Source organism: Brienomyrus brachyistius, chromosome 15 (genome assembly GCF_023856365.1).
Source record: "Brienomyrus brachyistius isolate T26 chromosome 15, BBRACH_0.4, whole genome shotgun sequence".
NCBI lineage: Eukaryota > Metazoa > Chordata > Actinopteri > Osteoglossiformes > Mormyridae > Brienomyrus > Brienomyrus brachyistius.
Window position 1 is genome coordinate 14,924,835 of NC_064547.1, and position 27,506 is coordinate 14,952,340.

General features: G+C 39.5%; 2 protein-coding genes across 5 annotated transcripts; one reads left to right on the forward strand and one right to left on the reverse strand.

The window, feature by feature from the left end:
* The first annotated feature begins 837 nt into the window (after positions 1-837).
* LOC125708791 (putative ferric-chelate reductase 1) lies at positions 838-12,228 on the forward strand. 2 transcript variants are annotated; one of them, XM_048976597.1, is made up of 16 exons: positions 838-974; positions 2,450-2,636; positions 2,980-3,113; positions 3,373-3,470; positions 3,785-3,893; positions 4,655-4,849; positions 6,097-6,195; positions 6,557-6,695; positions 6,802-6,909; positions 7,021-7,136; positions 8,337-8,423; positions 8,747-8,838; positions 9,527-9,585; positions 10,565-10,714; positions 10,823-10,845; positions 11,015-12,228. In XM_048976597.1, exons 2-16 carry the CDS (start codon positions 2,450-2,452, stop codon positions 11,102-11,104), a joined length of 1,686 nt encoding a protein of 561 aa, XP_048832554.1. In that variant the 5' UTR covers positions 838-974; the 3' UTR covers positions 11,105-12,228. The 2 variants fall into 2 exon arrangements, with proteins under 2 accessions (XP_048832554.1, XP_048832553.1); XM_048976596.1 differs by having other exon boundaries at positions 844-974; positions 2,414-2,636.
* A 6,449-nt stretch (positions 12,229-18,677) lies between these two features.
* LOC125708793 (torsin-1A-interacting protein 2-like) lies at positions 18,678-25,369 on the reverse strand. Of its 3 annotated transcripts, none has more exons than XM_048976599.1 (8): positions 25,017-25,369; positions 24,726-24,857; positions 24,328-24,435; positions 24,010-24,168; positions 22,288-22,407; positions 22,047-22,175; positions 21,815-21,925; positions 18,678-21,666 (listed from the first exon to the last, which is right to left on the reverse strand). In XM_048976599.1, exons 1-8 carry the CDS (start codon positions 25,063-25,065, stop codon positions 20,891-20,893), a joined length of 1,584 nt encoding a protein of 527 aa, XP_048832556.1. In that variant the 5' UTR covers positions 25,066-25,369; the 3' UTR covers positions 18,678-20,890. The 3 variants fall into 3 exon arrangements, with proteins under 3 accessions (XP_048832556.1, XP_048832557.1, XP_048832555.1); XM_048976600.1 differs by having other exon boundaries at positions 21,815-21,922; positions 24,726-24,860; XM_048976598.1 differs by having other exon boundaries at positions 24,726-24,860.
* Positions 25,370-27,506: the final 2,137 nt, after the last annotated feature.

The window sequence follows — 27,506 nt, forward strand, 5'->3', positions numbered from 1 at the left end:
GCTGCTGTTGACTACTGTTCACTTTACATGGTTGACATAAAATATTTTAGGATACTATTTAGTTCAGAATCTTTTTTTTCTTCATTTCCCTCCTCTAAAACTAGATGCGTCTTATGGTCCGAAGAATACGGTAAATGGGTGGATCAGGAAGGCTAAGCACAGCCTACACAAGGTTATGATTTCAATGACAGAACTGGGATATACAAGACTGGGAAGCATTTAAATATATGACTAATGAGGGAACAAAAAGAGGCGGCTAGAAGTGATTAATTACAGCCAGCTTAATAAAGTTTATTCTGTAAGTGCTACAAAATTTGCAACTAAATCACTCAGGCCCAGTCTCTGGTTCAGGGATTAAATTAAATCAGGACTAGACTAATTCTGCATAAACTTATCCATGCTGAGCAAGCTTTCCAAGATGCTGCTTATTAATTAGTTCTAAACTACAGTCGAGGGTAGGTATTGAGAGAACAAGAAGGGCTTCATTTAAAATAAACTGGAGCAAAGAAACAAATCAGACTGCAAACAAGAGGCAGCTGGGAGTGATTAACACGGGTCCGGAACAAGAAGTAAGACCAACACATAACAGACATGGCTCAGGAGGGTCAGGGGAGACAGAACGGTCAGGTGGATGTGGTAGACAGGACGTGACGTACTTGTACTGGTGGCTTTTGATTTTTTCCTTCCCTCACATGAATCATTTTCCCAGAAAACTGTTGAGGAACCAACAAGAAATTGTTGATTTTTGTTGTTGTTACTTGATATAGTGTCCCAGAGGATTAGTGGCTAAGGGCAGGGTTCCACGACTCACCTGATGGAAATACAATTCCTGTGTCACCTCCCACCTTCCCGTCATCAAGTGGGGGGTGGAGACTCACAGCTTCTCCTATGATTCCCACACATAAGAATACTCCAAACACACAAAGATTGTCCTTGTGCCAGTACCGTACCTTCTGTGTGTTTGTGAATCAGAGGTAAGCTAATGCTCTTACATTTACTATGAGGAGGAAATAAACAAAGATGTCATTTTGGATAGTGGGGTCAAAGGAAAGAAGTATGTTTCCTTAACTATTTTGGGATTTTAAATTAATAGTTTAAGAAAATTCAATTTAAGAAAAGTTAAGAAAATTAATATATATTACATTTTTAATCGTCAGTTGCTATAGCTTTATGATATATACCTTTAATTTCAGAATAAATGGATTACTCTGTAAATCTTCAAAAATAAATCCAGGTTTATTAAATGTCATTTACGCAAGGTCATTTGCGTAAGGTTTTCTCGTGAGCATAAAATTATGCAACTGCCTTATGCTTAGAATGTGTTTTGAAGACCATTCTGTGTATGTAATTTAATATATTTACAAAATTCTCTTCAAATACACTTTTTGAGTGAATGTTATTTTTCATTCCGGTGGCTTTGGAGTGTTTGTTCATAAAAGCTATAATTGGTCCTTACATGTCTTATTTGCAGTCTGGTCTTGCTGTTTAAACGATGTAGTGAAACGAAAGTCACAAAAACAGACTGGAAATGAGTAATCCATCCATCCATCCATCCATCCATTCATCCATCCTGACCACGTGTCCTAGTCGGAGTTGCAGTGGGGCCTGCAGCCTATCCAAGGACACATATATATACATACTCACACAGACAATTTGAAGATAAAAAATCATGCAAAACTTTCACAGAATTAACCTTTAAAATATAAAAAATCTGAATAAGTTCACATGCATATAAGATAAGTGCATTTTTTGTACTCACTTAATTTTTTGTAGCTAAGGAAAAGAAATCTCAACTCTAAAGATCGCTGCTAAGCGAACATTCTTATCAAGATCAAGCATCAATATTAGTTTGATAGTTCCTGAAAAATGAAAATGGAGTAGTGTTCCTGTTAGCGTAGCGCAAGCTAAAGCCCTGGGTTCCTTTAAATCAGAGCTAGATAAGATTTTAACAACTCTGAGCTATTAGTTAAGTTCTCCCCAAACGAGCTTGATGGGCCGAATGGCCTCCTCTCGTTGGTAAATTGCTTATGTTCTTATCCATTAGCAATGCTGACTTAACACACTCCGTTTTGAGCATACCACATTTTCCGTTTAGTCTGTGTGCGTGTCAGCGAGCGCATGACATTAACATAATGAGTCAGAAGGCCTGTTATCAGCATTTTTTGCGGCTATTTTGTCATTTTTATTGTTCCCAATAAAACCCAATACTCCAGCCTTTGTAATGTTAATATTCAGCACCATTTCACCATTCACTGAATACATCACTGTATAAGATCTACACCCTTCACACAGCAAGCTCACTCCTGTGTGCCCAGGCAATCACCATCCCCTTCTGAGTAACGTCTTATTTGTACACATGGGGAGGCTTTTCCTGTTATATGCTGTTTCACCTTGGAATTGGTCTCATTTACAGAAGTTCAGACTAGTTCACCGAGAACCTTCTTTCCAGATGCATGTGTACGCATCGCTCATCGTTGTCTGGACCTTGCGGGCTGTTGGGGGCTTCAGCTCAGGCAAAGTTGACCAAAGCTGTGATACTATGGAACCGCAGCATCATACCACCAGTCAGACATCTCAAGCCCCATTCTCTATCTCCATGAATCACACCACTTTCCAGAAAGGTGATGTCATTGCAGGTAATCACCACTGCTGTGCTTAATTCAAGTACAGAATAGGTAAACGCAAGTGTGTTTATATCTGATGCCTAATTTAGACGTATGGTGAATAGTCCCCTTCACAAACCTTTGTGTTTCCTATTTCATAAAACTACTTTGCATGGAACAGAGACACAAATGAATCCCAATCCGACCAACAAGCATTCATGAAAAAGGGATCTGAAAGCAGTATTTGAATAATTTCATGACGATTTAATTGAAAAATTGCATAACTATGTCACATAAAATTAAGAAGTCAGTGTATTTGATGTGGACAGGAAAAAAGTTGTAATGGTAACAATAGCGGTGATTTTATTTGTTAAAGTGACACTCCAAGCAGGACCCAATCCGTTCAAGGGCTTCCTCTTACAAGCCCGTGGAGTCGGCCAGACCCAGCCTCTGGGCACTTTCACAGTGACAGGAAGTGATGCTCAACTTCTTAACTGCAGAGGGTTTGCTGTGAGTAATATACATATATCTAAGTTCATTTCTTCTCCAATCTTTTTTATGGTGGAAATTCTAGAATGAAACTGCATCTCACAAAAAGAGCTCTAATATGCACCATTGCATTCTGGGCTGCAAAGCTAGATCCCCACACTTCAGCTTCACAGCCTGTTCAAACTATATTAAATTGCATGGATTTTTTTTGAGAAGCCGCGTCTAAGGTCATCTTTGCTCTGTTGTGATTATTTCCCCACCTGCGGTCTGTTCTGCTCAGAACTCTGCAGTTTCCCATACGTCTGCCTCACCCAAAACATCAGTGAAAGCTCTGTGGACGGCTCCAGTAACAGGAAACCCAGGAAACATTACATTCAGGTATTTATTTAGGTGACAAGAAGCACATGTGCAAGTCAACTGCTACTGTATGCAGGATTCTTAGTGTAGAATACGGAAAATGTCTGTAATTCAACATAACACACAAGTAATCATATATTGTTTGTCATTAATGCATGTTAAAGCTGTTAAGGTCTGTTAGGATGTTAAGGTAAACATACATGCTGCTTATGAATGTTCCCTAATTCCATTATGAATGCATTATGAAGGTACACTTAAACATTACCTAACAATTTCTAATGATGTTTCATGGAATTTTGAGGAAATATTCACTTGACTTTCTGCTTTTGTCACAGTGCTACCTTTGTTCAAGCTGGAAACGTCTATTGGACTCAAGTGAAAAGTTCTGTGGTTATTTATAATGCTGAACCTCTTCAAAATACAAACGCAACAACTCCATCTCTGGTAAGTACACTAGAATTCTATAGGTAAACCAACACTATAGGGGACTATAGTAATGTTATTCATTGGTTATTTTCCATATTTAACAACAGTGTAAAGCATCAGCTTTACAGAAAGCAAGCAAACCAATTACATCATTATTGTTAAATATCATGGTCGTGTTAAACGTTCACTTCCATATACCAGCATCAACTGTCTTTCGTGTGTGCAATGAAGCACTAGCTAACTAGTCATTAAGCCTGGGATTGGTCAGTGAGATGTCTGTCTCATTATTGATTATACATTTGCCAGTCACACCCACAGATTGATGGTGTCACCAGGGGACAATTATATTTATGGGGGTGGTCACACCAAGGATTATAAAATAAAGTGATCTATATTTGATTTTTTTTTTTTTGATGTACGGTGGCAACAGGAGTATTTGCTAGGAGTGTCCATAGCCCCCCATGCAGTCCTTAGAGCCTCTACAGACCTTTAGAACAGTTTTATCCAAGGAAAGGCAATGCGTCAGGGATAGCAGCTTTGTAAAGCTCATGGTGCTGAATATTGTAATATTCAAATATTAAATTCTGTGTTATTTGTGAGAAATACACTTCCTACGCTGATAAACAGCTAAAAACATTTTCATTGCACTTTATTTCATATATTATGAACCTTCATTCATAAATATTCATTCATTCATAAATTCATCCATTTTCCATACCACTTGTCCTGTGCATATATTTTATATTTTAATTGCCTATTATTGCTTCTTTTTCTTAAAGCTAACCATATCTAGCAATGGCTGTGGAATCAGCAAGGTCTGCATGAGTCAGCCAGGTAACTGTAACCCTGCCAACAGTTCCAGCTGCTACTTCATGTCTGTAGTGATGTCATCCAACAGTTCAGACCTTCATATGGAAATATCTGGCCCATCAGACGGTTACATCGCCATTGGATTTTATTATGATCTCTTGATGGTAATGTTCTCAAATCAAATATGTGGCATCTTATTTTGCTAAATATATCTGGTTTTTCACAAGTACTCATCTGCCTACGATAAAATCTGTACAGGGTGGATTTATTTCCAGTTGCAATTCTAGATGCAGGTATCTGTGTTTGCATTTATGTTTATTGTGCAAATTGTGTTTCCAGTAAGATTATAGCTGTAGTTTTGCTTACAAACACAACAGAGTTTGACCCAAATATTCATTCATGAGTCCATATGATAAACTTTGTACAATCTATCCCATCCATTTTCTGTAACCGCTTGTCCTATTCAGTGTAGTGGGGGGTCCAAAGCCTATGGGCACAAGCCAGGGAACAACCCAGGGCACAAGACAGGGAACAACAGTACTCTTTTTCTTTTTCTGGTGTGTGTATTAAAAAAAAATAAAAAATTCTGCACTACTCAACGGAGTTCTCAGAGATAGTATTCATAGCTTGGGTCCTTATTGAGCTAGCATCGGAAATTCATTGCAGAGTCTCAAAGCACTTATGTAAGTCGCTCTGGCTAAGGGCGTCTGCCAAATCCTGTAAATGTAAATGTAAATGTAAACCCAGGGCACAAGACAGGGAACAACCCACAATGCAGGGAACAACCGGGCACAGTCACACACCATTTCAACTTATAGGTAATTAGAAAACTCCAATTGAGCTCAACATGATTTTGGACTATGGAGAGAAAGCAGCATATATCCAGTGGAAACCCTACGATGACACAGGGGGGACCTTGCAAATTCCATACACATAGAGCCGTGAACCCAAGTCCCAGAAGTGTGAGGCAACAACGCAAACCACTGCACTCTCTCACTTAGCACAAACGTAAGGCATGAATTGATACAAGCAGTTATACCCAAAATTTTAAATGCTACTGTATATGTATATAAGCATTTAATATTTATTTTACAGTCCTCTGCTGCTACATTATTCATTATCATTGATACACACTCAGACCTTGCGTATATAAAGACTTAATCCCAACGCCCTTGTCTGGTTTAGCCCTGTGTTATTCTGTTTCTGAAACTACTGTGAATCCCTCCTTTTGTCATTTGCTGTTTGTACTTCACACCTAGGGGACTTCATCCCGCTGTATACCTGTATATGAATAGTATGACAATAAAGCCAACCTGACATACTGTATGCACATATTATACTTTGATGTTGACCTGACTTACATGTTCAGAGAAATTGTTTCACTTTATATCACTTTTTGTCTTTTTTCCAGGGAAATGATGATATTTATATTTGCATTTACAATCAAGGACAAGTTCAAGTGCAACGTGCCCATTCCACAGGAATGACAACCCCAGATATCATATCGCAGGTACTGTACTGATATTATTCCTACTTATTATGCTTTTTCAGAGTCTGATGTACAACAGCTATATAATCGGAACACAGTGTGATTTCTTAAATGGTTGCATTGGATGTGTTGGTTTGCTAATAATATAAATATCAAATATATAATCCTTCGGCTAATAATACGCATTAATGCATTGTGCACCTTTTCAATCAAACCATTCATTCTTTTTAAAAATTTATTCAATACTATTTTTATAGCACCACTTGCTATGTATAAAATACATGAATGAAGCTCTGCATTCATTCATTCACCTACGATCTATAAAAATAGATTTTCTTTGTAGTACAAATGGAAAGGAAATGCTTGTTTTATCTCTGCACAGAACATTTCTGGCATAAGTGTGTCTTATGCCAATGGAGTCATCAGCTGCTCCTTCACTTCCCATGACCTCATCTCCTTTTATAGAAGCTCCACACCGACCACCTCCTCCTATCTCTTCTACGCCTATGGACCCGTTAGCGGTAGACATCAACTTGAGCAGCATATTTACTCCAGTGATTGTTTTACTTGTGAATTCTTGTGTCCTTGTGTTTCCTCTCATTTCTCATTTTGGTCCATTGATCTCAGGAGGCTTAATCCAGCAACATATAGATAAGTTCACGAGTAAAGACAGAGTTCAGCTCACGCCATCTGTTACGAAGGCAGTGAATGATAGTCGTCCTGCCAAAGCACACGGTAATTAAATTCCCCCCCCCCCCCCCCCCCCTCCGCGAGTCTCCCAAGGTATCCACGTCCCTCCAACGCCCCTGTAAATATTCAATAATGATCTGAATTTTTCCCTTATAGGTTCATTAATGCTAATAGCTTGGATGACCACTGGGAGTCTGGGCATGATCATTGCAAGATACCTTAAAACAGCTACGGAAGGGAGAAGCTACTGGAACAGAGACTTTTGGTTTTTGGTAAGTTACTTTCTGTGCTTTAACACCTCCAGGGTTGGGGATTCAGACCCTGCCTCCAGCTCTCTGGGTGTACAGCTTACACAGGGCCAGAGGCGTTACTAAGCTGGGGCATAAGTGGCTGAACCCCAAATGAATTGTTCAGCTCACGCGATATAACAAGCATGCTCTCAGTTTGTGGGATGTCTTAAGATCTTAGCAACGCACCTGTGTATTACAAGGGTTTCTTCAGGGTCGCGCCACAATCCAGTGACATACTGTACAGTTTAGGAAAATTGGTGTCTTTAACCCATATTGTGTGTGGACATGTCTGTGTGCCCTGGTCAATGTACATCTCCTCCAGGGAGGCCCACAGGATGGACCATCAAGCTCACATTGGCCTTGAACTGGATAAGGGAGATGGGTGGATTTGATTATGCAGAGGTGGAAAGTTCAGGTCCAGAAAGTAGAAATCCAGACCAACCAGTTGAGTACAGGGTGAGTGTGACTCTTTATGCTAAACTAGTTGGTTTGAACAAAACCTTGGTTTGGATTTGTACTTTCTGGACCTGAACTTTCCACCTCTGTGATAATATAATATATTCATCCATCTATTCATCCATCCATTCACTCATGTGTTTGTTTGTGTAACACGCTCTGGATAGGGTTATGGTGGTAACAAACCACAAAAGCTGGATTTTTAACATAGAAATATAGCTGTGGATATCCAGCGTGCAAAGACACTTCCCCTCCAGTCTTTTGAACTTTTTGCACACTGGATTACAAACTTCACTTATACACACGTGGACAAAATTGCAGTGATTGCCTCAAAAGGTTGTGCAACAAAATATTAAGTTAGGGGTACCATCATTTTTGTCCAGGCCTGTTTCATGAGTTTTTTTTTTTTTATTAATTCTGTTGAAGCATGGTTGAAAATCAATGTCTGACTTTTATTAGTTAAATTTCATAGAATTTTTATTTATTATTACTTTTGTCAGATTAAAGTTATTTCTGTGACCATTGTGAGTTTTTCTTTCATTGACTGAAGGGTACCAACAATTTTGTCCACGTGTGTAGGGCAGTAAGTGACAATGAAAACCAGTGTCTTTGACATGTATATATTCACACCTCAGAGAAGTCTTCTTTACTCTCATTCAAGTCGCGGTCCATTTAGTGTCAACGTCAAACAGCATGTGACACTGCTCTGTCTTTCACCCTCCCCAGGCACATGTGGGCCTTTTGTCCTTGTCTTACACTCTTACCATCATTGCCTTTATCTTGATCTTTGCAAACGCAGGGGACTGGTTTGACGTGAGTATGACTTGTCACTTTTGCTAGCCACGTATGCTGAGAAAAGCCTTTATTTTCTTTGAGTTGGCAATTGTGCATTGTGTGTACAGTAGATAAGATAAGATAAGATAGATGTTTGTTTTTTTTTTATTTGGAGACAATTTACCAATGAGGCCACCACATGTGATAATAAATCTTGTTAATATTAAAAATAAAATGTATGTATTGTTTTTATACTCTTTCATTGCTATATTGTAATAATAGAAATTATTACTACTGTGCATAGTAGGGAACACATTACCTACTGATCATTGTCTTGTGTTCTTTGTGTTTTCTATTTCCAGAACCCACACTCAGTTCTGGGCTGTTTAGTTATGATCCTGACCTTCTTCCAACCAATTGTGGCAATTTTCCGATGCCAGCCCAGTCACAAGTGGTGAGTGGGTGTTAATATTAATTTAAATTTTTATATAATTGTTATATATTATTACACAGTACTTTTCAAGTACAGCACTGTGTTTAAGGCAGCCAAAGGCAACGTTTAAAGCTATTTATCTGAGTAGTAAGGGTAAATCTGCTAAGAACAAAATACACAATTTAACATTAGAACCTATGAAAATTATGTAACATAGTAACATAACAAAAACTAACAAGAATTTCCCCCGTTCTTCAAAAATGGACTGACATCTTGTTGGATGGCTAGATGAACCATTCTATGTATTTGTATTGAATTTCAAGACCGGCTTACTTACTTACTTAATTTAATTATCTTTAAAAAGTCAGTGAGGTACTGATTAGCCATACGAGGTGGGGTTAGGGTTAGGGTTAGTCATCGAGTCGAAAACAACATGGGGTGTATTGGGAGGTATTGGAAGATTGTGGCAAATACTGGGGTGACGTCAGGAGAGGCTTTGAAATGGCGAAGCCAACACACTTTGACAGACATAATATCATAGTTTTGCACCAACATGATAAATGTTTATAACCATGTTTATAATGGTTTATGAAGGCAGTATTATTTGTTATGAATGTACTTATAAGTTACAAAAATATGGCCTTAAGTAAAGTGTTACCAAATTCCAGCCTGTTATTTCCCAACGTCGTCCCTTTGATCTTTATTGCAGGAGGTACCTTTTCAACTGGATACATGCTTTGAACGGTCTGACGATTAAATGCTTGGCAGGTAAAGAAAAATAAAATAATGCTCCTGACTATTTAATGCATGTCAGCTATTCAACAGACGATAAGCATGACGTAGGTAAAACGTTTCACTGCAACATTACAATGATTGCACAATATTACTGCTGCCGTTGAAGGTCCATTACAAAAAGCTTTTGGAAAGGCTGGTACAGGGATGGGTTCATGAACATTTCACAATGGACCAACATATGGGTTAAAGTTTGTGATTTTGAAATGTGATTTTCCTAACATCTGAAATGCTACTGGTAAACTGGCCCTGTCCCGCCCTTGGCCTTGTGACATCACTCCTGCCCCGCCCTTGGCCCTGTGACATCACTCCTGCCCCGCCCTTGACCCTGTGACATTCATGCCCCACCCTTGGCCCTGTGACATCACTCCTGTCCCGCCCTTGGCCTTGTGACATCACTCCTGCCCCGCCCTTGGCCCTGTGACATCACTCCTGCCCCGCCCTTGACCCTGTGACATTCATGCCCCACCCTTGGCCCTGTGACGTCACTCCTGCCCTGCCCTTGGCCCTGTGACATCACTCCTGCCCCGCCCTTGGCCCTGTGACGTCACTCCTGCCCTGCCCTTGGCCCTGTGACGTCACTCCTGCCCGCCCTGCTGCTGAACCTCACTGTTCATCCTGCCATTAGAAGCAGCACCAGCACCTGTGTGCCATCACCTGCAATCACTCCCCCTTTGAGACTCAAATCTTAACATTTGCACTGTGTAAATTACGTTTTTTTTTTTTTTTTGCTCATCTGACTTCCTATGCCGGCTCTTGAAGGATTGGCTCCCCCTTTGAGTCTGGTTCCTCCCAAGATTTCTTCCTTGTAGGGAATTTTTCTCACTGGGGCCCTTGTAAAGCGCTTTCAGACAATGTAATGTTGTGAAAATGCGCTATACAAATAAAATTGAATTGGACTGAATTGTGATGAGAAAAATAGGTCTAGTGCTGAATCATGGTCTCTTGTTTTCAGTGGCTGCCATATTTACTGGCCTAAAACTGGTGGACACATCGGCAAACCATTGGCTCCCCAAAGTGATGGGAGGGTTTGTTGGCTGGGAGGCTCTGTTCTTCCTGCTCTTTGACTTGCATGCTCAGTGGAGCAAGAACATTGGGCCAGAAGGTAACATGAAAAATCAAAAGCACAAAAGTTTAATGTAAGATAACAATGACATTTTGAGGTGATGTACATTCTGTAACATTGTGTTTCGGTGATTTTCTCGTCTCACAGTATTTGAAGACATTTCAAGTTTGGTAAGCTGACATCTATCCATTTATCCATCTTTTCATTTTGCACAAGCGCCTGGACATTCTTCATTTTACGTGCTACTAAACCTGCTTTTCTTTTTACATAAATGCGCCTGCAATAAACCACCAGGCCAGAGAAGTCTAACATTTTTCCTTTGTAATTTCTTTCACACAGGTACCTTTAGAAGTGATATTTCTGATTGTTTTCTTCTTCGGAAACATAATATTTTTGATTGCCCTTCTGTGTGGAATTGGTCTGTCATGAAATCTCCAGAAACAAGGATTACATCTATGAATAAAGGGAAAAGAGAAGTAATACTTTTTTTTGGTACTACCCAACAGAAGGACTGGTTATGTGTGAGAGAATTGCTTAGGGAATTTCACCATCCATCCATCCAACCATCCATCCATCTTCAATATGTATTTGAGCATGTCACACAGCATCACATTCTAATTCTATTTTGTTTTTAAAATACAGCTAAATACAGACAAAATATACACAACACTTCCGCTGAAATACACAGCTCAGGGAAAAAATTAAGAGACCACATCATATTTTATAAAAAATCTGAAATTTGAAATCCTGGTTTAATTCCGCTTGTGCTGGCAGAAGGGAGCGCTGAGCAGCAGGCTGCTTCTAGGCCCAAGTGAAACTGGAAATTTAGCTGTGATCTCTTAATTTTCTCCAGAGGTGTGTGTGTGGATTAGGTTCATATAACATTGTGGGAACCAAATGTCCCCCACAATGTAATAACAACATGTTTTTTGATGTTGTGGGGACCATTTTTCAGGTCCCGAGAATGATCTGTGAATGTAATGAAAAAAGTACAAATTTTGTTTGGTTATTTATGGTTAAGGTTAGGGTTGGGTAGGGGTTAGGGTCATCATATTGTGATTAGAGTTTTCGCTACAAAGATATAACTACAATACAAACCTATGCTTGTGGGGGGGGGGTGTCTGTGTGTGGATTTATATCCAACTGTGTATTTTATTTGGGATCATATTTCCTGCGTTGGAAGAGATTCTGGAAGTAAGGCTACATAATCTGGCTATTTGTGAAGCTTTTTATTAAGTTATCTTTTTTCTTAAAGATAGTAGATGATGTTCAATTATGAGGCTATTTCAGGCATAGCCTCAACTGTAACCCATTTGTTCAAATAATTATAACAAACTCTGATAAATGCATTCATAATGGTGGCAGCTTCATGTATCACATGTTCAGGTTTAACATACAGAAATCTAATTTTCAGCTCATTGTATGTTTTGGATTTATTGAAAGTATAAATTACATTCAAAGTATAAATCATTGTAAAATTTTTATTATAACTATATGATGCAACTGAATCATGTAACCTTATTCAATAAAATTTTGTTACAATTTTAAGATTTTTTACTTTGATTCTTGAGTTTTATTAACACATAAATAAAGTTTCTTGTAACTAATGCTCATCAAATTATCAAGATGCATCTCACCAATTTTCACTAAGGTTGTTTTTCAGGCAACCCTTGTTTAGAAATAATTCATTTAAAATTATTTTTTAAATAATTAAAATTACATTAAGGCATTACACAATTATGGATATGTATCTGAAATAATACTGCTGTGGTAGTTTACAGTACGTTTCACTGGGAGGTGGATGGCCCAGATATACTGAGACACACTGCCATCTACAGTGATTAAGTGGTTTCTGCAGTTGTGTATAGCAGACTATATAGCTTTAGAAGGATGCTAGTGTTACGTCGGGACAGGCAAGCAGGCAATGGGAGCCGTACTGTAAATGCGCGCAAGCAGGGTTTATTGACGGAAAACAGACTCTAAACAGGGAACATTACAACATCAATGACAGACCTGGGGATGTGGACTTATGCACAGGATCACTCAGAAATATCATGGGACAGCTGTATCCAATCAGGAACCCACATGAGGTAATGAGGGGGCGTGGCACTCGGAAGGATCGTACGAGCAGGTCATGGCAGCTAGAACTTAAATAAAGCTGCGCAAATTTCACCACATTTTTGTAAGAACAGCTTAAAAAAAGACATAATTTTGTGCACTGCAGATCAGTGTTTTGCGTAGATGATGTAATATGTCTTAAAATAGAATAAGTACATTTTGTAAATATATAAGATAAATTATGCTATTTCAGCATTCTTTATACATATTCATTTCTTACAGTGTAACTGTCACATCCTGCCCGCCACGTCTGCCTGACCCTCCTGTCTCCTCCCTGGAGTGGCCCTAATAAGCCACGCCTGGTGCTCCTTTGTCTTACCTCTCAGTCACGTCCCTCCTGTTAATCACTCCCAGCTGCCTCTTGTTTGCTCCCTCATTAGTCATGTATTAAGTCTTGTCTTTCTCCATTCCGTCATTGAAGCTATAACCTTGTGTAGCCTTTGCGGTGCCTTTCTCCTTTGCACCCAATTAAATCTCATGAGATCCAGTTTGTTTTTGTTTGTGTCCTTTGGAGTTTAATAATATCACTTTTGGTTATTTACCAAGCTTTCTCCCGCAGCCTTCATTCCTCCAGACACCACAGTAATATTTCAATAGAGTCATTATGATGGAACTCGCAAGGAAACCAAACCGCATTACTATCAGACTGGGCTTTCGGGTTTCGCTCCATCTCGTAGACTGGATCCCACATGTTCTCTGGTTCTGAAGACTGGCAAGGTCTCCCGATCTGTAGCATCCACCACACCTGCCTGGCCTGCAAGCAGAGGATATCTTCACCCTTCTGGACCAAATGGAGGTACAACCTCACACTGTGGAAAGTGCCAGAAGCTTCCGCACCCTTCTTGCGGGTAGGAAAGATTTTGGCAAGGCTCACTCTTAACACGGGTCCTCAGGAGGTAGCAGCACAGCTCACCACAGATTTGCCCGCTGGCCTCCCGCAGCCCAGTGCGGATGATCCCGCAGGCTTCCCACAGCTTGATGCAGGTGAACTTGCTGAACCCGCAGCTCCTCCTACCATAGGCAGTCGCAGGTGAAGGAGAATGAGGAAGCCTTCATAGCCTAGGCAAGGAGGGGCCGCTCCACACGCTTCAAGTTCCTGGACCCCAGAAGCTCACTCCGCTCAAACCTGCCCCAGAGCAGCCATGTCATCTGACCCCGTTTTAGATAAGATTGCACATCCGGTCAGAACACTGTGCTGGGTTGCTCAGCATGTTTGGCTTTACCTGGCGTCCTGATGTCTTGGCCTTGCCCCACTCGCCTCCAGGTGTAAATTATCTGCTATATATTGTTTGTCCCATCTTCATCAAGACAAGATGTAATGCAAAATGAATGAGAAATATTGCTCAAGAATCATACGAGAAAATCGTGATCTCATATCTGAGGGGATGAACTATTGAATGAATTATTTTACCCAGAATCCTGCAGCTGTGATGCTCTTTTTCGTTTCTGTTGCAGACATAACAAGGCAAAAAAAAGACATGTAACATTAGCCTATTGTGTACTGGAATACAGCTGCAGGTGCAACGTCCATGTCTGGACCCATATGAGAACCAGCTGAGAAAGGAAATGATAGGGAAGATGAAGATCAAAACGCTGATGTTAAGCATACCCACTTAGGAAAGGTCAAAGCAGATGGATGGCACAGATCAAACTGTCACCGTGGTTGTTGATATTGGACAAAAAACACCTTTATGGTCAGGCTGAGACAAACTTTAACTTTATCCAGGGATATTGGAGAATATTACAAATATTTTATTTTAAAGCTAGTAATACTACCTACTGTAAATATAATTCAATAATATTATACTGACAATTTAAATATTGTTGTCATGTCCAGAGGGATGAAGGACGCGGGAGCAAGCTTGGTAAATAACTAAAGGGGGTTTTATTAAACTCAAAAGGACAGAAAGAAAAACAAACAGAATCTCGGGAGATTTAAATGGGTGGATCAGGAAGGCTAAGCACAGCCTACACAAGGTTATGATTTCAATGACAGAACTGGGATATACAAGACTGGGAAGCATTTAAATATATGACTAATGAGGGAACAAACAAGAGGCGGCTGGAAGTGATTAATTACAGCCAGCTTAATAAAGTTTATTCTGTAAGTGCTACAAAATTTTAGTTAAATCACTTCAGCCCAGTTTCTGGTTCAGGGCTTAAATTAAATCAAGACTAGGCTAGTTATACTTAAATTCTATTCAAATTCATGTTGCTTAACTCCAGATTAATTAGTTCTAGACTGCAGACTAAGGTAATCAAGGACTAAAGGCGTGTACATGGTGCAAGGGTGAGGTTGACGCAAAAACCTGTTGTGGAGTATTTGCAATATACAGACGAACTACTTACAAACTTTCAACTTACCAACTTTCAGATACGAATGAAGTGGACTGTAAGTCCAAATTGTGTTCATTGGGCTCCTGTTCCCTGTCCACAACATGAATTTATTTTCCTGTGTGGCGATTCCGGGTAGTACGACTTCTGGCCACTGTTCCCACCGCGCGGTAGTACGCGGTAGCGTGCATACTCCCAGCATCCTACTTCTTTGAACTTGCGTATACCCTTAAAATGACGTTGAACGATGACTTATGAACATGTCAAGTTACGAACGGCCGCTCGGAATGTATCTCGTTTGCAAGTAGAGGAGCGTCTGTATAAGCATGATGTAGTGTGTGTAACAGGATTTAGATAAGAAAACCCAACCAAACATGAGCAAAGTCAGAAGAAAACATTCAACGAACTTCAGTGATTCAGCACGATTCAGGAGCAGAAGGCATGGACTGCATTCTGAAAGAATTCAACTCAAATGTAAAAAGTAACAAAACAGACACTCCAACCTCTTATGGTAAGATTATTTATTGTTGCCCCAATCTCACAAATCAGTCAGTTGTAAATGTTTTACGTAACATAAGAAGGCGGGGCCAACAAAAATGTGCACCGAAATTTAACATAAACGATATTACATACAACTGCTAATTCAATGTCTATATTTTCTTTCAATGGTGCCGTGGAAAAACATTAAAATATACTTGGGGGGGGGGCTGCTGTTCTTTGTAGAGCGTTTCAAGACAGGTGGGGGACCCCCAGTTACACCAAAGACAGAGAAGTTGGGGGACTTGTTGACTGGGATTATTGAAAGCCAGCAACCTTTGGAAGGTATTCCAGATGAGCATTTGGATAAGTTCAGGTGAGGGAACATTCCAAGACTCTATAGTAGCATCATCTCATTCACCATGTGCTACCCCACCCAATATACTTTAACGTAAGTCACGTCTTGGTCTCGTAATAAACCTGGTGTAATGACCTCAGCTCTTGAACTCAAATGTAATCCAAGATGTTTTTCTATACAACAATGACCTGATCTTCACCCAGATAGTGTGTGGGGGGGCAGGGCACAGTCAGGAAGTTCAGTCAACAACAACAAATCCAACAGCACCTGCATGCGTCAGCCAGCGGTATCCAGCATCAACAGTAGCCAGCAGTCCCTTATCCAGGCAGCAGGCCACGAGGAAAAAGGCTGACCGACCATGAGAAACATGCCATAGAATTCCATGAGCATAAATTACAATATTTAAAAAGAACATATAATGCAAATCATTTATCTTATGTTGTTACCATGAAAGAGATGGTATAAGACATGAAGGGACAGTACTGCCATTTTCTTTGGAACCAAAAATTATGACGTTTTCTTACCAAACCATGCCAATCATTTATGTATCACTCAAGAGACACTTGTTGGGAGAAGTGCTGCAAAGCAAAAGCATCTCTATAAGCAAGTCCATTTCTGTCATTGGTTAGCTCTGCCATGGGAATGTGTGGCTCATTATCATCTTCAGTATCAGGGTCTGGCCGGCCACACTGTTGGAGAAAATTATGAAGTACTGCAGTTGCAATAATAACAATGCAGCATCTCCTGGGTTCAAACTGCAATGTGTTTCGGAGGCACTGGAAGCAAAACGTCCATCTAACACTGTTGCTCTGGTCTGACTGGATGGACATAGGGAGTGAACAAGATATTTGTCTGTGCATACCCACTGTCAACAAGTAGGATTCCAGTGTGTTGTCACAAGTCATGAGTTGAATCTTTCCACCGTGCAACAATGTTGGCCATCTGCGTAGTGGGCGTGCACACTCCTTGTCCTCAGTATCTGCTGTAGAGGGACACGTCATCCATCAGTACAGCCAGTTACCCCAGGGAAGCTCCCATATTCATAGGAATCTATCTTTTATATGTGGAACTGGGGAACTTGATTAAATCTTCTTTCAGTTCTCATATATCGTTGCGGACTTTGTGTACTATTTTGCACACTGTTGTCCACACAAATCTCCTGTTTCACAACGGAAGGTTCCACAAGCCAAAAACCTCAAGATAATTAATGCTTGTAAGGAAGGAGGAAATGGGGTACCCCTTACTACGTCACCTGAAAGCTTTGGCTGAAGAAAACCAATTATTTCTGTTGTATTTTATTTCAACATACAGAAAATAAAAATCATTCAGTTGGCTACTCCTGTCTGAAAGCAACCTTCTTGGTCCTGGAGTTGGTCTCTGGTCATCATTGAAGTAGTCACGATAATCTGTTTTATTCTATTGTGATAGTGAGCCTTGAGTAAAGCAGCCTTTAATCTCTGACCAGATTTAATTTAAAACTTCATTTAGATCTAAATTTGCTCTAATCTTATCTCTGCAAACCCAATCATATAAATCAAAACTAGTGCAAGTCTGAGTCTATATTAATCCAAAGCCACTTCAATAAATCCAGGTTTAAAATGAAGTTTAATGTATGACTATGCTTAATTCCCGCACATGAAAGATATTTTACTATTGCTGCAATTACAAAAGAACACTTTTAACATAAATTAACTATACACTGAAATGCTAAAGTTACAGGGATGAAGTTGGCTACTTATTCGCTAGCTACTTATTGGCAGGATCGATGCCACCTTTATTAACGCGTGTTTCAATACATTCCTCAACTGAAGACAAATAACATGACCTGTGTGTTTAGTACCGTATAGCATAACAACTCCCAGTTCAGAAGGCAATATTTAAAAAACTATACAGTAAAATACTTTCAAAATCAAGATACAGTAAGTGTAAACATTGGAGTATCACATTATTGAGCTTTTTAACAAATGTATTGACATTAGCAAAATAAATTGCTGTCAAAATGCCAGAACATGCAGTTTTCTAAATAGTCTTAATGAAGAAGTACCAATTTCAGAGGGCATTATTTAAGGAATTATACAGTAAAATGTCTGCAAGGTCAGGTAACAGTTGCAGTATCACATGATACTAAGCTGTATAACAGACATATTGACATTGATGAGATTTGTCATCAGTTGAGGATTTCTTCAAAACAGCATCCCTTACTTAAGTGGCATGGATCTACCAAATAAGAAGCTGGTGAATCAGAAGCCAAGCTTGTATTAAAGTTGTCATCCAACTTGAAATAATAGAGTGAGACCTATTTACTAATATGAGAGCAAATATAATGGGGGAAGTAACCTTCTATAAAACTACTACAAAGCCCCAACATCTCAAAACTTACCCGATTACTGAAGGTTTACAATCAGGTTTCCCTGTTTCCAGTCCTGAAGGGCCAGAATCCAGCAGAGTTTGCAGATGTCCCTGCTGAAACACATCTTAGTCAGCTAGTTACCAGGTTAAGTACCTGTGTCTAAGCAGGGAAATCTGCAAACTCTGTTGTAAACTTACCCACCAGGACCATAATGGGGGAACCCTGCTTTAAATGTACTACTAGGCTCTGCTATATGGTTGTTGTTGTTGTTGTATTGAATATGAACAAAATGCTTGATAAAGTTGGGGTATCAAACATACCAAGGCAACACAACATAGGGCAACAGCCTGGACAGGAGACATAAAAAATACGAAATGCCCTCTTTATTCAAGCAAACTGAGATGTAAAAGTTTAAAACAGCAATCAATCACAGCATTATTTTTCAGAGACAACTGAGTATTGCATTTAAAAATTCATTTAAAAGCAAAAAACAAAAAAAGAAAAAAAAAAACAGTTTGAATATAACAGTCTTACCAGAAGCATGTTTTTGACACACTTAGAATCACATTCACATGGTTCAACACATTTTTAAACATGAAGCCTTTTTCTGAAATTCAACGTAGTTAATATTCACGGAAAAGTTTAACTGTATACAAAAACAGCACCGGAAGACACACAGCTAGATACAACACAAATACTTCTTCTTACAAAACAAACAGTAAAGTATAAAGAGATGTTTGGTATTTTAAAACTAGTTGCAGTCACAATTTAAAAATCTGGCACATACAGTCACATCAGTGCATCTATAAAATATGTTCTTCACTAAAACAGATTTTTTTTTCCAAAAGAAAATCTGTGGTTGCAATTCAACTCAACATTCACATTTTTGTTTTTACAATCGGTACATTTCAAAACAATTTTATGTTTAATCGTCCCCTCTACCTTTTTAATGTTTCCACCTTTTTTAACATGAAGGAAAGCGATTCCATATGTTGGTGTCATTAAACAGTGGTTAAATATTCCGATACTGTCTCATATTCCCTGGTTAAATAACTGTTTACCTAAAGCTGACAATCACTGTTCTTTGCTCTGATTAAATCAGTCCAACTAAGAATATAGAATCACAAAGAATGGAAGAATGTGACCTTCATAAGCTACATCAACAATTAAAAACAAAATTCAAGAACAATATTTTTGCTGGGCACAAATCAATGCAGTTCAATTACACAACATTATACAACAGATGGATTATACAATATTTGAACATATTATAATAATCAGTGCAATCTAAGGTTGAAAATAGGGGTGGGCCATCAAATTCTATATGGCGATGGATCTTGAAGATGTCCACGATGTACTTTTTATGCAAATCGTAGAGATCTTGTGTCCTCCTACAAATACTTCCAAACTTCACAAAGAACTTAGACAGTTTAAGTTTAATGTGAGTCACAGCCCAATCCGTATCAGACTTCCCCCTCCGCTAAGCCAAAAGCACAATTGTGGATCGCGATTGTCTGTTATAAAAATCATGATGTTCAGGGAAGATCACCCACCCCTAGCTGAAAATCACTTCTATAATGTAACAATGCAATCATAATTTCCTACCAGCTTCATTAAAATCTAACATTTCCCCCCAGATTTTGTATTAAGAGCTGAATCTTGTCTTTAAGCAACACTTGTATTAATGCAAAAATCATAAAAATATTCCATGAATTTGTCCTGATATTACCCATCAAATTACACATCTCACAGTAGCATACATCATCTTTAAAGGTCATTACATTCCGACCTGCTGTCACTGTGACGGGACCTTAAGCAGATGTCCGTCAAAAGTGTTCAGCAGTGAAATCAGCTTTGGCCAAGTACTCGTTGTGAGTTGATTACAATTTCATTTAAAAGCTTGTAAAATTTGGTAAAGCATGAATGATGAGAGAAGCTGTAAGCAAACTGCTGGACCGCGAGCTTTGTTTGCCGGACACTGTAGCACACAAAAGCACAAACTTATGAATATTTTTTGTAAAAAGGGCAATTTTGCTGGTGAGGCAGCTGCCTCCAGCTCATCCTGCCTGAACCTCTGCTGCACGAGCACTAAGCCTGGGCATAAACCGCAGCGCCCAAGTGCTGTTAACTTCATATTAATTCATATTTCATATTAATTCATTACATTGCTGGTTTTGGAAATGTATGCTAAATTCAGGCTTTTTGTGTTGCGTCCAGCTAAGCTCTCGAAGAATCCATCACTGCAGCGTAACACGTGGACGTTCCCACAAATCCCAGCAACTTATTTCCATCTTAACCGGGGTTTCACGCTCCTCGTCCCTGCAGCCTGCGTTCTGCTGCCTTTCGACAAAAACAAACCCTTTATTAACCTTGAGAGAACATCTGTCTAGACACACTGCAGGCTCACATGCCTGTTATAGGACACGTACCACCAGCTCCCTGAGAGTTTTTGTTTTCTTTCAATTTAGCCCTTTAGATGAACATAAGAAAGACATAAATAAACAAAACAACATTTCAGGTAATTAATCTTCACTGGTGTATATCAGCATATAACAGTGAAAACGGCGCAGTGCGATTTTTAAATGCGACACCCATTCTGCTCAGTATCCGCCTCTGGCACCACAGGCAGAATTAAATGTGAGATCCGACTCCAAAGGCCACCAAATTTATCGGCATCAATAGTATCGAAAGAGGCCGGCTGGCCACGAGAGAGGAACCTGCCCTCGATGTGGTCCTGAACCGCCTCCTCCACTTCTTTAAGACTGAGTTCCGGGTCGAGCTCCTCCACAGGCAGGAGGATGGTGAAGATGAAGAATGTGTTCTTAAAAACCGCATTTTCATGGTCACAGTACTTGTAGAAGATGAGCGTGGATCCCGGAGGGAGCTCCTCGAACTGCTGGATGACGGCCACGCCCTTGTCGTCTGTAAAAGTGTCCATGAGCTTCTTGTCAATATCCAGTTTTACTTGGTTACTGTCTAGCGAGGCCAGGCCGGCCCCGTCGATCCGCACGACAGTCACGTTGAGGGTAGAAGACAAGGCCGTGGCTATGAGGACAGCCAGACAGTGGAGCGTCTTCTTGGCCCTGAGTCCTGACGTCAAGATTATGCTGAGCGGCTCTTTGCGTTGGTTTGTCTTGAGATTCCTAATCAGAAGTATTTTACTCTTCTTCCACAGTTCTGCCCTCTGGCTGGGGAATTGAGATTCTAAACGCATGAACTGGGCTTCAAAGCCATTTGTCATGTTCTTGTCATGAGGAACCGCTATGTCTGTGTTATCGCCCACCAGGAGCAGGCAAACCACTAGGAAGCACAGCAAGACCAGTATCGATGTGGACAAGAGCGTCTTCCACCATCCTGTTCAGAGAGAAAAATTAATTGGGACTATTGGAAAGTGAAGTTAAAAAACATGCAACTTCAAAAGATGACAACTCTGCCCAGAAAGCAATGCTGGTCACAGAATAGAGCAAACAAACAAACGTGTTTATTCAGGTAAAACTGGTACCTTCTGTTCTTTCATCGATATTTGGATTTTTGAAGGTAATCCTGTTTCCCTGGTTTCTTGGTGAATAGGACACTGCTAAATGAGGAAGCGAATTTGCATTCCACTGGCCTACTTATGAAAAAAAACACAAGTATTTATATAACTAGAAGAAACAAACACCCACACTCACATCCTAACGACGCAAATAAAAATCCAAATGGAAGGAAACAGGATCGCTGTCTTTACGAGTTACCTTTTGTGTTGCCTAGGGTCACATCCCTGTGAGGCTTCTGACATGGATTCACCACAACTGCAGGACTGTACTTTTCCTGTGACTGGACACCAGTTCCAGGAGAACAAGCCACTGGTCTTTGAATGTAATCTGGGAGGCAGAATGCGGAATACGTCACAGAATATGGAATAAGATGTGACATATGTTTTGATACAGAGCTCCCTTTCATTATCCACAAGCAACAGTAAGAAACACAACATACCTGTTCTGGCTTTTGTATAATTACATCTGTTGTGCAGATTTATTTCTGGCTCATCAGTGGGCATTTTAATAGGGATCCGGGATTCGGGGATTTTAGCAGGTGGGTGTTTTACACAGGGATCTAAAGCACAGGGTAAGAATGTGATAACGTCATATCTGTGATCATTCAGCTGAAAATCATTAATAACACAAACACCCACATGTACGGGCCACAAAAAATAATAATCTGCTGGTAGTATCAAGTATCATTTACTCTTGCTTTATGAAAATATATCCAGGCTGTCACTGTTTAACCGATATTCTAACAATCTACCTATAATAAATCAATTCGAATTTTAAAGCGTCACTGTAACCTATAAGTGTTAGAATTTTTTGTTGTACTTTTGTCGTTTGCCGTCTACGGAGACCCTAAAAAGCACAAACAAACACTGAAATACATTACAAACACTGAAAGACATTACAGCTGGAAAACTGCATATAAAGCTGGAGTTAAGGTTTAAACTCAAACCTGCTTTCTGGAATATTTCAGTATAGATCTGCATATCCCCACACACATCATAAAGAGAGAATACCAGAGAGGTACACCTGAGTTTGGGTTTATGATATCGGGGTATAGTTAGCTTTATATTCAGTTTTCTGGTTGTAATATCTTTCAGCAAAAGCAGGCAACATCCCTTGGTTTTCCAAATTCCCTTATGGGTGAATTTTAATTAATTTGTCGAATGTTTGTGTGAGTACTTCAGGTTCAACAGCCCAGCTTACAGTCACTGGCGGTGAATGGACACAGTGACATTATTTAAATTAAGACAACTATCCAGAGTGAAACAATTTTTCTCGCAAAATCATTTTGAGATTTTGATCCATTACGACTCGTTTAGACGACTGCAATGCACTTCATGTTGGGCTCAATCAGAAGTCATGAGACCGATTACAGCTGGCCCAGAACACTGCTGGCTGGGGTTCTGACAGGTACACAGAAACACAAGCACATTACCCCAGCGCAGGCATCATCCACTGTCTTCTGATTCGTTTTCAAATTCATTTTAGCCGTTCAAATTCGTTTTAGCCCTGCACCACAGTATCTGTCCGATTTGCGTCCGCCATATGTTCCTCTACGTGCTCTCAGATCAGCAGATCTCTCCTTGTTAGTTGTCCCTAAGACAAGGAGGAAGCTCAGGGGTGACCATGCTTTATCGGCCATTGCCCCGAAACTATGGAATGAACATCAGGCAGTCCGAATCTATTGCTAATCTTAAAACTTATTTACTTTCTTTGGCTTTTAAATCTGCTTGAGATGTTGACTGTTGGTGTTACTGGCTGTATTGTCTATTGTTACCCGGTATATTGTTTATTCACCACTTCATTGTTTTAAAGTGCTCTATAAATAAACTAAATTAAATGAAATATTAATAAACACGTACAAAAACACACATATATGACAGTTACATGGTGTGCATTGTCCTCCATAGTTTAACCACTACTAGAAACCACTTTAAAAAACATATTTTTAAAAACCCATCTACAGGGACTGTAAATTCTATGACAAATTTCCAGTATATACAATCAAGGAATCTCTATCCAGAACCGTAATAACTGAAAAAACAAGCATAATAAAATTTGAATAATACCTCAATTAACAATACAAAGCAATATCCCAAATAAAGTACCATATAAATACTATATAAAAAACCACCTGAAATAATGCAAAAATAAATTTACTTGCCTCTTTCCTTTTCATCACCTGCTCTGAAAAGTGACCTTCTCTCTGGTACCACATCTTCATCGCGGATTTCCTCTTCTTCGTGGACATCCATCGCGTCACTGTCATCCGAACACCCGCCGTCCTCGGATACAGGCAGCTTCCTTACCTTCTTAAGGGGCTCTAAGAAAACAGAAATGCCCATAATCTTTACGTCCAGACTCATGTGCAACCATTTGCATGGTTACTGCTTGATCAGAATAATGACAGTATGGATCACCATCACTTTAAAAAAACCTTAACGTGTAACTTCGCTGACGCTCTGTTGTTACGGCACTGTACCTTTAACAGCCCGCGAGAGGTACGTTTGATCCTCTGAGCCATTCATCTCCACATCTGGCATCCTTCTTTTAGTGCCACTCCTCTTATGCTCTTTGCTAGAACCAAAATCTGATGGGGGTTGGGAAAAGGGGGGGGGGGAATGGGAGGGGGGGGTAAGCAAATGCTTTATGAATGCATTATAATGTATTATGAATCTGTTTATAAATCACTACAAACATGGCCTTAAGTAAAGTGTTACTGAATCTTTCATAACACAGAGAGGAACTCCTCATGTTGCGCAGGGACAGGCTTGGTAGCGTCACCCAACGCAATCCAATGAGCCACCATGCCTCCCCCACGTCAAATAAATGCTGGTCAAAACGTTTCTGACAATTATCACATAAAATGCAGTACAGTACCTTGGCCAATTTCACTGTCATCCATTACTTCATCTTCCTGATCAGAGTCTTTTGCAATCGTCTTGTTTGGGGTCTTATTTGTAGCGCGTCCCCTTTTCTTTATTATTGCTGTATTTGGGTTTTCAGTAGAAACTGCTGGGGAAAAAAAAAATATATATATATATATATATATATATATATATATATATATATATATATATATATATATATATATATATATATATATATACATGCACATATAACATATACACGTGGTAAAACCTGTTAAAAGTAAAATGAATCATTACTAACCGTCATCTGACGATAACATACGTTTTCTTCTTCTTGTTTCAGGGGCCATATTCGGACCTGATTTGTAAAATCTTTACAATGAATTATTTAAAAACTAAACTTTTTACTCCCGGAAACTGGGGACTGACTTTAAAAAGTTTCGGTTTCAAGATTCACACGCTTTTCATTCTACAGAACTCGGAACTAGCCGACCTGCTAAAATGGCATATCCTTCTAATATAAAAACTGCTTCCAAATACAGTTAACATTAAATATTGTGAAAATTGTAAACTTTGCACCATCTTCCGGGTGTAACTGCACGCATAAATGAGAGCATCTGCAGCAGTCACTCAAGTCGTCGCCCCGCCTCTTCTGTACACTGTACACGGTCTAACGGCGGCGATGGGAGATCACGTGACTCCGGCCCGCATACGGATCACATGACCCGGCCCGCATAGAGAGGACGTGACATCACCCAGCAGCGTGAAGCGGGCCATCAGAGCCCCCCCCCCGAGAGGACAAGCATGGCAGGCAAGAAAGGGGGAGAATTCGGGTTGGTATTTTTGTTTGTTGTGTCTAAATAAAAGTTCGGTTTTCATACGCGATTGATGCATTTAATTGTAAATTATATGCAGGAATGATCAAAATCCCTGTGATATATTACACTGACATCGACGTATTTAATGATAAATTATATGAAAAATTATTTCTGAAATAACTCTGGTTGCAGAGGGCAAACCCACAAACACAATTTCTCAAGTAGATCAAACATACATGCATAATACAAATATAAAAGATTGTGCTGGCTTCAAATCTACTTAAAAATTCCTTTGCTTGAACAGAAAAAGTGTCAGACTCACATAGATTATAACGACACTCCTTGAAGTGCTAGACATATCAAATAAGCATCCGCAAAATTTACTGGGTTTCTAACTGGGTTTTCCCTAAGAGGAAATTATCCCGCGGGGTGGTTTTATGTCTTGCATAAACATAAAAAATGGATTGTGTCAGTTTCATACTTATCCAAATACATTATATTTTATAGCATATTTTACGTTCAATACAAAGCAGACCTTTTGCTGACACTTATTTCATATATCGGGCACAATCCTTTACATTTGTGTTATGTATATGCATTTGACCTACGTGAAATCGGACATAAATTCGCCTTAGGGGCAGTATGTTAAAATCCCAGCAATCTTTTTGCTGATGCTTATTTGATACATCCGGCACATGTTTTTTAATCGAGTGCCGTTTCTTGAAGGGTTTTGTGTGAGTTTTAAGCTGACACAATCCATTTTTTGTGTTTATGCAAGTACATCTGACCTATGCTAAATATCATGGGCTAATTTCACCTTGAGGCAGCAAGTTTAATTTCTAACAGACTTTTTGCTGATGCTTGAGTTGTCAGTTGTTCAGCATCTAATTAAACATGCTTGAAGATGGGACAGTCATCTATTTTTATGCTTATACATTTTCACTTATGTAAAACCAGGGTCTATGTCCACTCTTGGAGCAATCTAATTAAAAGTCAGCTAACTTTTTCGCAAACTTGATTTGAGGTATCTGACAGCCTTCATTTGCATAAGAGGAATACTGTTCACGTAATATTTTTTGATCAAATCCAGCCTAAGTTTGTATTCTTACTTAGCCAGATAATTTCAATTCAAATTTATAAAATCCATTTAAACTGGGGTACAATTATCCGACAAGTTATCCGGCTAAGCGAGAAATCCTGCTCGTGTTCTCCACTTAGTTCAGGGTTACCCCAGATGACTCCTTACGCCACACTGAATATCCAATGAATATCTGTTGAAACCACATCTGCGTTTTCAACTAAATCCAATCACTGCGTCTGCATCCAAAACAGCTAAATCCCAACCTGATCTGCACATGGTAGGTACAGCTCATGGAAAGATTAAGATAAACTTTACTGATTCCAAGGGGGAAGCTATTAAAAGATGGTCATATTTTAACAACATCCCCACTTTTTTAATACTTTGAGATATTTCAGCCAGTAGCCTGTTGCAGTATGTACACAGCCCCGCTGGACAATGCTTCACTCCCCATCCTGTCTAGCTCTCCTCTTTAGATAGACACACATATACAAGGCTTGTGGGTCAGAATACAGGGTCTTGCTCAAAAGCTCAACAGCAATCTGACCATTAAACCAAGCATGAGATTCAGAGCAGCAGTTTCTAAATCACAGGCAGCCTGCTGACCCTCACAGTAGCACCAAACCTAATCCAGGGGACGGACTTTTGCTGAGAAGCACTTCAAGCAAGTTCCACAAATTTGGAAGACAAGACAAACCACATATCAGGCAGAGGATGGTATCAGTCCATCATCTGTAATTACATGGACGACGTTTAAAATGTTAAGCCACATGATTTAAATTTTAAATTAATTTAGGGTTAAACATTTATCTTATTTTTTTCTCTTAAAAAGTGTGTCTGATAACCTGATCACCTTTACTTCAGCTTTACTGTATATTTTGTGTTGCTGAAAATT

Bases quoted from the DNA above. Each gene is read 5' to 3' on its own strand.
- LOC125708791 (XM_048976597.1), top strand. From the start codon at position 2,450: ATGCATGTGTACGCATCGCTCATCGTTGTCTGGACCTTGCGGGCTGTT. The intron at 3,114-3,372 runs GTGAGTAATATA...TGTTCTGCTCAG, and splicing joins TTAACTGCAGAGGGTTTGCT to AACTCTGCAGTTTCCCATAC. The intron at 3,471-3,784 runs GTATTTATTTAG...CTTTTGTCACAG, and splicing joins CCAGGAAACATTACATTCAG to TGCTACCTTTGTTCAAGCTG.
- LOC125708793 (XM_048976598.1), bottom strand. From the start codon at position 25,065: ATGGCCCCTGAAACAAGAAGAAGAAAACGTATGTTATCGTCAGATGAC. The intron at 24,436-24,725 runs GTACTGTACTGC...AACCCCCATCAG, and splicing joins TGACAGTGAAATTGGCCAAG to ATTTTGGTTCTAGCAAAGAG. The intron at 24,169-24,327 runs GTACAGTGCCGT...CTGTTTTCTTAG, and splicing joins CCTCTCGCGGGCTGTTAAAG to AGCCCCTTAAGAAGGTAAGG.